Genomic DNA, 10532 nt, shown 5'->3' on the forward strand with positions numbered 1-10532 from the left:
TGAGGATGAAGAACTCGAGGCACTTGACAGGGATGATGACGGCAGTGGCCCGGCCTTGCTTTGGGAGGAGCTTCGAGTGATGGTAGTGGTGGTGACCGCGGCACTTAGCCCCTGCAATGGAGCAGGTGCCTGCGTTGCGCCCGAAGTCTCCCCTCCCCCCGACGATTTTTCGTTGCCAGCGCGTCCACGCGACAAAGTTTGAAAGAAGGAGTTAAAATTGTCCATCCTTGAAAAGGGGAGTTGAAAACGTGAGATGCAATGAGCGTCCAAGCAGCAGAGGCCAAGCGGGTCGCCGATGATCGTGGCCAGGAGGCCATCCTTCCAACAAAGGGGCGAGAAGGAACAGAGCTCAGCACTTGCTTGACCACGTAAGAACACGAAGCCACACGGGCAATGGTCATCGACTGTAAATGCTTCAGGCAAGCATAGCTAGCAGCGCGCTTGGACAGTCTTTGGCTCGGTAAAACCACTCAGTCCGTGGTATGAACAGGAAGAAGAAAAGACAAGCCATGTTCGTGTCTCCGTCCGACAGGCATTTTACCTTTTTAAATTACAATCACATGGTTTTGAACACGTCTGTACAAGCCCAACCCTCGCTACGCTTTCATCAATCGTATAGCTAAGGGTTCCAATGCTGAATTTGTTGCTTGCGAATCCAAAGATGGTGCCGCTACACAACCCAGCGGGTGCAAGCCGATTACCTCCTCCTTGACGCCCAGAGGACCGTTTGAGAGCAGCACAACAAGCATCACCTCATCCCGCCGATGCAAAGGAACATTCTGGGCCCTCAGGAAATCCTTGAGCTTTACAGGGCTCTGTCGCCACGGTGGATGAAATCGATCGCCTTCTTGACGATGCCGGAGCCGGAGCCGGGCCCCTGTGGGAACGTGAGGAAGGACCATGCTCCACCCCGGGGCGGTGGACGAGGAAGAAGAGGGAGATGCCGACAGGCGTGAGGCCGAAATTTGCCACCCTGTGGGGAGCAAGCACTCCACGCCCGCATCCGGCAGCGAGACTGGAAAGTTTTCCGGCTGCCAGATCCCCTTGGGGTTCCTATGGGCTTGCTCTTGAACCAACCGAAGCACTTGCCCTTGTCGGACCAACAACCATCCATTCCCCATCTCCAATCGCCACTGCAGCTTCTTTTTGTGTCCCCCCTGGGCCTCGTCTTCGTCCCTTTGAAGCTGCTCCATGGCGCGACGTATCTGAGCGTAGGAGAGGCTGACTGCACCATTACTTGCCCTGGCGGCAAGGCGATGCAGCAGCTCTTCTTGAAGCAAGCGCGGCAGTGGGGCCCAGAGCGGCTCGGAGGCCGAAAAGGGAGACACCGGCGAAGGAAAGGAGGGCGCTGATAACGCCTGAGCGGACGACGACCCGGGGGGCGAGGAAGAAGACAGGGCAGAGGGGAGGGGAGAGCGGACAGGAGGGCCCAACCAGAGCTCGATTCCTGCATCCACCACGTCAAGAGGGGCCATGGCGCTGTGACGCGCCTCCCACTCCCTCGCCGCCCGGACCACCCAGTCCTCCAAGCCCCGGCTCTGCTCCGCCATCTCTTCCATGCGTGCCTTCAGCGCCTCCTCCCCCCCCGCCAGCTCTGCCATCAAAGGCAACAACCGGAGGCGCACCTTGTTCCGCTTGTACTTCTCCGTCTGGTTGGAGGCATCTTCCTCCCATGCCAGACCTTCTTTTTCTAGAAACCGAACCAGGCGGGTCTTGGGAAGGTGCAACAGCGGCTTGACGTATGGGCCTGCCCGAGGCTCCATGCCCCGTAGGTGGCTGATGTGCGCGCCGCGCAGCAGCTTCAGGACCCATGTCTCCAGAGAGTCGTCCGCGTGGTGAGCCGTGGCGATGACGCCCTGAGCCCCTTCCTTTTCGCTCCCATCCCCCCTCTCCTCTCGCTCGCCCACCGCCCCACCCTCCTTTCCCTTCCCCCTTTGCCACCGTCCACTAATTCTCTCTTCCTGGAGCAGCCGCTCGCATTCCTGTCGCCGCCATTCCCGCGCGCGCGCCTGAACGCCCGCACTCTTGGACCGCTCCTCTTCTTGCCAGCTTGCCGTGTGAACGGGGACCCCCAGCCTCGCCGCCGCGTCTAGGACGAACGCTTCTTCCTTTACGGCCTCTGGGCGCAGTCCGTGGTTGAAGTGTGCCACCGTCAGCTTCAAGGGGGGCTCCCATCGCTTGCGAATACGGGTCAGAAGATGGAGCAGCGCCATGGAATCAGCGCCTCCCGAGACGGCGATCACGACATGATGGGCCGGGGCACTCCCCCGCGAGTCGGATAACCTACAAGGCCCTTTGAGACAGGCCTCCACATGGTCAAGTAGCCAGCTCGACGTCTCGTTCTCGGGGACAGGGGAAGTGACGGGTGTGACGGACAATGGAAGGGCTTGCTTGCGGGGCAGAGAAGCGCGAGGTCTCTGCAGACAGTTTTCAGGTCTAGTCTTCGAAAATGAAACGAAGGTTGACGTCGCTTGTGCACCCGCTGCCGGGCATATACGTTGAGCGGCCGAGAATTGCAACATGAGCAAGAGGAGGAGCTGAAGCGGATGGGATAGTTTATCTGTACGACGCACCCTCCCCGTGTACATGTACCCCAAAAGCGAAGGGAGGGGGCACCGCAGCCTGCTAATCAATCGCTCCGCTGCATTAAAGAGCTGACTCGAAGGTCGGTAGGACGATACACACCCTGTCGTATCATGCGGGTTTTGGGGGAAGGCATCAAAGGGATGCTAGCGAGTGCAAGCGTTACAGCGAACACAGCGGACAACATTGCCTACGCTAATTCAGAGTCTGAACGAAGTTGCACACGCTCTTCTATTGTATCTTGACAACTTCTCCCGCAGGCATGGCTTCTTGGCCTTGCTGGCGCTGTATGATGATCACCGGGCGCTCTGTCGCTAAGAGGAGGAACACTCCACTCCCCGACCTCCCAGGTATTCCTGTAAACGTTTTGGTCACTCAATTCTTCCACCGTTCACAGGAATACTGTACGACTTGCAGTTACTGTCATACAGAAATCGACAGCCTCATCTGCTTAAAAAAAGTCCCCCGTCAGGCCTTCACCTGATCCCGCCTCCGTCCTTGCCGGCCAGGGCACGCGGTGTCTGGGATGGGCGGGCTGGAGGGTTTGGAGGGTTTGCTGCACACGTTTTTCAATGGCTGCAACGGGAATCCCGCCCTCCAGAGGGACATCGAAAGGGAGCTTCAGGGCATTAAAGATAAGCCTGAAGCCATGGATGAAGCACGGCATTACCTTGAGTCCTCGTCCAGTCCTTATTTACAGTGGTTTGCAGCCACCGTTTTAGACGACGCAGTGACGCGAAAATGGCACAGGCTGAACTCAAACACCCGCGAGCAACTACGCATTTTCATTTTGGAGCTCTTGATGTTAAAGAGACCGGGACATGCTCATCTAGAACCATTCGTGACCAACAAATTGCAGCAAGTACTGATAAATATAGGGAAGCAGGTAGAGGGATGGCCGCAGGCGTACCCCACCTTCATGAGCGATATCATTGCGCTCTCTAGTTCCCCTTTGACCTATCCCACTGGCCTGGGGCTTTTGTGTATGTGCAGTTCTGAATTCCTGCGGGAGGACTTGGCCTTGCCGTCGTCTCGGATAGCAGAACTGCAAAGTTTGTTCGCACGAGAACTTCCTGCAGTCGTCGAAATGCTCACCTCTCTTCTGGCGCACGCACACAAGCCTTCCGCTCGATCCGAAAACGCTGTCCAGCAAGCGGTGCTGGCCACGGCTGCCTTGCGGTGTCTGGGCACTCTGGTGGAGTGGCCATCTATGGCATCGTGCTTGACTCCCGGTCTCTGCGCCAGTGTCTTTGACCTGGTGCTCGACGCCGTCCGTCCAGGACATGGGCCCGACATGCAACCGTGCGGTGTGGCTGCGGTAGGAGTGATGACGGAGCTTTTGAACAAGCGGTGCCTGCCCCCGCATTTAGAGGCCTTTGTGTTGCAGGTGGCCACTCAGATGTGCGTGGTGCTGGACAGCGTCTGCGCCTTGACCAAAGCCAATGGGGGGGACGACGATGGAGGTGTAGAAGGGGCAGATGAAGAGCTCCTGCTGGGTTTCCTGGAGTTCCTGTGCGTCTTTTTGGAGCAACACTTGGGTCGGATCCTCCTCCTCCCCACCTTCCCATTTGCAGACTTCTGCACCCTACTCGCCACTTTCACGTTCCGGCAACTCCCTGACGCCCGTCTCCTTCGCCGCGCTTTCCTCCCCTGGACAACTCTATTAGAGCACCTGACTGAGTCGGAGGCGGGGCTGGCCACCCTTCCGGGAAGCCTGCCCCTCTTGTCCAGCGTGGGGATCGAGCTGCTTTCGAAACTCTTGTTCTCCAGTAATGCCCATGCCATGGCTCAACTTGAGGACGAAGAGGAGGACAGGGTGCGTGTGCATGAGGTGCACGGGATGGAAAAGATGGTTGATGGCGAGGAGTGGATGCCGCTGGGCTCCTGGGAGGACGGTGGCCTCGCGCGGGATGCAGGGGTCGAGGGAGAGGGCGCCTGTCTGGGGGAGGAGAAGAGCGAGCGGCAAGAGGTGGTGGACGAAGGGGTGCTCTTACTCCAATCCTTCGCCCGCCTCCCCGGCTGCTCCCAGGACCTTGCAGGCCTCGTGGGGTCGCGCCTTGAGACGGTTTGGGGGGCTCTAACTGATAAGGAGCCCTATGACCACGCGCAGGCGGATGCGTGCACCCTCCTGTCCTTGGCCGGAGTTGTCGCCTCTGTTTGCCCTACCGACCCCTTTTGGCGCTTCCTTCGGCTCGTTCTCGCCATGGCCCAGTGCATGAATCAGGAGGAGGGCAATACCCGCTCTCCCGCCTTTGCGCGGCTCCATCGAGCAACATTTCGCGCCCTCTTTCACCTGACTCGGGGCTTGATGCCCGCGGCACCGCCTGCCACACCCTCCACACCTCTTCCTGCGTTGGAGCACGTGGTGGACGAGATTCTAAGCGTTGTTAACGGAATTTTAGAGCCTCCTCCGTCGGCCTCTCTTTCTTTCAAGCACCCAGCCTGGCCCGCCAGGGAGGCCGTTGCTCGCGAAGCTGCCTCTGTGGTCTTGGCCCTCGCACGCCACATCCCAGCCCGGCAGCTTCGCTCCTACCCGTCGGTCAACCAGTGGATAGAAGATGCCGATCGTCTGGCGCCCGCCCATCCCCTCTCGGTCCAAGAAGTCTACCTGCAGTCGGTCTCCCTCCTCTACCTCCCCACCGACGGGCCCCGCCTGGACCCCACGGAGGGGCAGAACCTCATGGCCGCGTACTCCGCTTTCTTGGCGCCCTGGGTCAACGCCCTACCAGAAGCACAAACTCAACTGGAAACCTCCCCGGGCCAGCGCGTCGGGGACTCGCTCGACGCCATGAGGCACCTCGGAAAAGCGACCCGGATTTTGCGAGGGATCTGCGTCCTGTACACACAGTCGCCCAAGCGCATCAAGGCTTTTCTCCATGCGGCCTTGCTTCCAGGACTTGCGTCGCTTCTCCCGTGCCTGAGAAATTGCCTGGATCACCTCTGCACCTGCGGATCGCCGTCGAAGGCGTCATCCCTGTCCCAGGCCGGGCAGGCACCCGGGTGTCCCGAGACAGCCTTCCACAGTGCCGCCCTCGCCGCCCGCGCCGTCTTGGAGCTCCTGGCCGCACTGCAGACGTGCCTCGGCAAGGATGTCGGCCCCCTCTTGGCGGAAGCTGTGCGTCTCTTCGTCCACCTGGACTGGTCCACGGGCCTCGGGGCGGCACCCGGACACGCCTCCCAGGACGCCCGGCCTCCAAGCACTCCGTCTCCCACCCTTTCCCCCGCCTCGATCTTCCTGCTTGCATCTCTCCTTCGCTTGTTGCGGCAGCTTTCGCTAGAGCGGTCGTCCTTTCCCACGGGCACCGTTGGGGAGCTCAGTCGCCTGGCCCTTGATCGCCTACTGCCCTTAGTGCGCTCAGCGCCTGCTGACCTCTTGCCCCTCTTCCTGCAGCTGGCGGGCTCCCTTCTCTCGGACCACTGGAGGGAGTTCGTGTCCGATTCAACGTACTTGAAGACAAACGGTGCCACTCATGTCAATGCCGGGATCGCCAGCGCCGGGGGGGGATCCAGGAGGAAAGCGTTTGTCTCCCGAGACATGGAGTCTACCTTTGAACGCTTCCTTCTCGTCATGTACGAGTCTTTGCAGGATACATCTCTATCGCCTGATACAACCCGACTGACAATCGAGCTTCTGGAGCGGCTGGATGGGGACATAGCGTTGTTTAATCTCGAACATTTCCAAAGCACGATGCGTCTGCCCTACGCCATGACCATACTCCATCTTCTGTTCAACCGGGCCCACCCTTCGCTTCGAGACGAGCTGTTGGGCTTGCTACGGGAAATAACTGTGGCTGTTGCATGCAATGGAGTCAGCGAAGGGGTCGATGGCGTGACTTGGACGTTCGACAAGCTCTTCCCTGAGGCCTTGATGAAAATGGAAGGGTTGACCAATGAGCAGCGCGGGTCCTTGCTGGCATCCATTCCCAGGGACATACAAGACGGCCCAAGCTTCAAGAAGCACATGGCTGCATTCTTGAGCGATGTACGTTATGCTCAGATGGTACAGCAAGGAGCGGTAGGGTGACTTCGGAAAGTCTGCGGCAGGAATTGTACCCTTCGAACTGCCCGAATGTATGCTTGTAAATTTACGTAAAGAATGTGTGAATAGAGAGCACCAAGAAGCTATGAGTAGATTTTGTCTCCACATCTCTTCCCGATGTCTAATATGAGGGAGGCACTGGTTACTTTTCCGCCCCCAGACTTAAAGTAATCCCCAATAAATACCCCCCTGGAACGTATGAAGAGAGGCGCTTGTTCTTTTTCGCGTGCAGCGACACAAGTTGCACCCGGTGAGTCAGTGCCCCGGTCACTTTTGACTGCAACCCTCCACTGAGACGGAACCCTGTCGTTTGGACCATTTCAAGCATAGCTCTGTGCTTTGAGATGGTGATGCAAAGCCAGGGTGCTGGCAGCATTTTTTTGTTTTTCGGAGTCGGTATCATAGAAGGGTTGCCTGACGCACCCCCTTTGACAGGAGCTTCCACACACCGTGACATTCGAAAAACAGGCAATACTGGCCAAAATGGTTCGCTCCCACACGAAAGCCGAAGAGAAAGCGTTACCACCACCTCTGAGCCTTCTTGGCTGCTCCTCTGCAGCCCATGCAATTAATTGGCATAAATTTTTGACGGTACGTGGAGGCACAGGCTGGCGCCTTCTTCCTCTCTGTCAATGCACGTATAGCAAAGAAAAGTCCAATCTATGACTTTTTGGAAACCATTTGTAATATTCAAGTCAGTGTGAATGCTCCTTTGACTGATTTTGTCCGCTCTGCGCCACAGTTCCCCGTCGTCCTGTCGTTCATGTACTTCTTCGACAACTTCACCCAGCCGGCCCTCATGTATCTGATGCTCCATTCCGTCTACTGTTGGTGCTGGTTGACCAAACACATGACCTTTCGGGACAAAAACTTCGACGAAAAAGTCTCTTTCCCCTTCTTCCTCACCATCTTCGTCTACGTGGATTTGTACTGGGTGGGTCCCTATATGTTGTGCAAGTACCGCCGTGATCCGTACCTGGAAAACTGGGAGATGTGCGCCGCGATCCTCCTGTGGGGATACGGCGTCTTTCTTCACTTCGCCTCGGATTCACAAAAGGCACACACGCTGACATACCGTGGACGGGGCTTGATCACTTCCGGGTTGTTCTCCTGGGTCCGCAACCCCAATTATCTGGGGGAGACGTTAATCTACATGGCCTACGCCTTGCTGACCAAGAGCAAAGTGGCCTGGGCTATCTTGGCCTCCTTCATCCTTATCACGTTCGTGCCCAACATGATAAAGAAAGACAAGAGCCTCGAGAAATACGGGGAAGACTTTGTGAACTACAAGAAGAAGACCTGGGTGATGATTCCCTTCATATACTGATCCAGGAAGGCCGAGGTGGCAATGGATGGGGTGGAGAAGTCGTGAAATATAAAGATAAAGCAATGGCCTTGCTGTTCTAAATAATGAGTCCTTGTTCCGTTTTTTTAGTCCGTCTGGGTCGCTTTTCATCCTTTTCTTTTATACAACACAGGGAGCAAAGGCCGAAAGACACGTTGCCGCAAGATCTGATCAATCCTGCCATCATCACACCTAGAAGCATTGGCCTGCTAGGCTCTCTGCTTCTGTCGTCGGCAGTACGTTCCCTGATCTTCTTCTGACTTCCGAGGCTACTTCTCCTTCTTCTTGTCCTTCTTTTTCTTCTTCTTGGGGCTCTCTTCTTCCTCCTCCTCTGCCCCTGTCGATGCCTCTGTCTTGCTCTTCTTCTTCTTCTTTTTCGAGGGCGTCTCCTCCTCAATTTCCAAAGCCTGACCGTTGCTTGCTCCCATCCCTCCCTCCTCCGCTCCGGCCCCCTCCGATTCACGCTTTCTCTTCTCCTTCTCCTTCTTCTTCTTCTTCTTCTCCGCACTTCCTACCTCCGTCGTGACCCCGACCATATCGGAGGCCTCATTGTACCCGTCCCCCTCTCCTTCGCCCAAGGCCGCTTTCTTGTCGTACTTCGCCGGGCCCCCGTTCCCACTGCTGCTGCCCCGCATGCCTCCGGTCAAACTCGTCTTGTGGCCTCCCTCCAATTGCCGGAGCCTGAACTCGACCTTGCTCCGCGCCTCCTCGCCCATGCTCGTGTCGGTCTCGTCCCCCATGGCGTCCACCCGGATCGCGAGCGCCGTCTTGGCAGCCAGCACCCGTGATATCTTACCCTTGTGCTTGGGCTGAGCCTGGCCGATCAACGAGGCGTGGTAAATGAGGCCGTACTTGGGGGTGTCGTGCTTCGTCTTGAGGGCTCGAAAAAGCGCCTTCTCTGCCCCCAGAATCTGGATGGTGGATGCCGGGTGTTTGGCCAGGTTCAAGAGGGAACCGGCGTGCGCGATTAGGCGGGCCCCGACCAACTCCCCCACCATGATGGTCAGGTTGGGGGCGATGGCGTGCATTCGATTTTTCAAATATTCGAATAAATTGATCCGGTAGGCGGCCAGGTCCACCACTTCTTGAGCGAGAGAGCGGATGGAGGCCAAGTCGTTCTCGGAAATTTCCTGACCCATGCTAATTTCTGCGGATTCCTTCACGCTCTGCTCGACGGCGTCGTCCCCCAAAATGTCCGACAAATCCTGGTTCTTGAAGCCAGTGCGCATCCCTACGCGGACAACAAGCTTTGCGTACTGCGTGAAGGGAGGGGGAGGGCGCGTTATAAGCTTTCGCAGCTGCGGTGCTATGGAAAGCATCGCAAGATACCCACAGCCTCAGGTATAAACCCGCGTATCTGCACGCGCCAAATCATACACATCTTTAATCATACACACACTCCTCTGTCCATTAAAGGAACAGTTGGTTCACTCTTGCCTTCTCACCTGCACGTTATCATTGACAATCTTGACCAATTCAGGAAAGTGCCACCCGTACCATTCCCGGACACGCATGGCGTACGTATTTATCTCCTTGTCGAGCTCATCCAAGAGGCCAATCGCTTGCACGATCATCGTGTCCACCTTGTCCGCAGAGAACTTGAGCTTGTAGCGGGACAGGGAGTGAGAGAGCCCTAGCTGCATTTGCTTCAAGTTCGAGTCGGAGAGGCCGGTCAAAAGGGAGTCTAGCTGCGTGCGAACGCCCCTGAATAGCTCAGACGCTATCTCTCCGGTAGCGATGTTCAGCCCTAGTTTGTCTTTGATCAGTCCGCCCAGCTTATGATCTGCGACGGCCAGCTGCTCTGACATTTCCTTGTCCTTTATGCTCTTTTTTAAAAATTTCTTCAGTTCTTTCCCCAAATTGCTCTCTATAATGTCCGAGGCGGCCGCAACAGCTTCAGCAGTGCCATCGAAAGGACGGAAGGCCTTAAGCTTTACACTGTAATCGGATTGGCCGTGGCGGGGGGAGGGGGAGGGAGGAAGACATATCGACGTGAAGAGAAAAGTTGAAGGGGTATGCATCGGAGGTGCCGAGCGGGAAAAACGTTATAATTAATCTGACAGTTTCAGGATGATTTACACACTTTAAGAAAAAATGGCCCACGTCATCAAAATGTCCAACCCAAAAATTATCATTCACCTACATTGAGGAGGCTTTCTCGGGATCCTCAAATTCCTTCCACAGATTCTCCACATCTTGAAGCTTGGACTCTTTCAATACTTTGAAAAGAGCATATCCTGCGGGAGTCTCGAAGAGGAGGAGCATCGTATCCCAGTGCCTTGTGCGAGAGGGTCCCACTCGGTAAATGGAAGGATACTACTGAGTGCCTTTTCCCTGGTTGCCAAACGTGATGAAAGAAGCAAACGCGACCTTGTCCAGGGGCACAACCTGTCAAGCTGCGATTTTTTTCGCGCAGGTGAGCAATGAGAGGAAGTCAACGCCGAGTTAGATGCACATGCTGACCTAAAACGCGGCAACACAGGAAGAAGGGTGGGAGGGGCGGGCAGAGTCTCCTCGGGCTGGGTGGGTGGGGAAGCGAGGCAGGCGAGATTACCCTCCCGGTCC

At 56.7% G+C, this 10532-nt stretch overlaps 2 protein-coding genes across 2 annotated transcripts; one reads left to right on the forward strand and one right to left on the reverse strand.

The window, feature by feature from the left end:
- Positions 1 to 525: 525 nt before the first annotated feature.
- NGA_2025700 (uncharacterized protein) lies at positions 526 to 1620 on the reverse strand (the record flags this gene model as incomplete). Its single annotated transcript, XM_005853664.1, has 1 exon — positions 526 to 1620. A coding segment is annotated over one exon (1024 nt), but the record flags the coding sequence as incomplete, so codon positions are not given.
- A 1356-nt stretch (positions 1621 to 2976) lies between these two features.
- NGA_2095200 (exportin 6) lies at positions 2977 to 4957 on the forward strand (the record flags this gene model as incomplete). The annotated part of the gene is made up of 1 exon (XM_005853665.1): positions 2977 to 4957. A coding segment is annotated over exon 1 (1848 nt), but the record flags the coding sequence as incomplete, so codon positions are not given.
- Between the last annotated feature and the right edge of the window lie 5575 nt (positions 4958 to 10532).

The sequence above is a fragment of the Nannochloropsis gaditana genome (genome assembly GCF_000240725.1).
Source record: "Nannochloropsis gaditana CCMP526 unplaced genomic scaffold scaffold789, whole genome shotgun sequence".
Taxonomy (NCBI): Eukaryota; class Eustigmatophyceae; order Eustigmatales; family Monodopsidaceae; genus Microchloropsis; species Microchloropsis gaditana.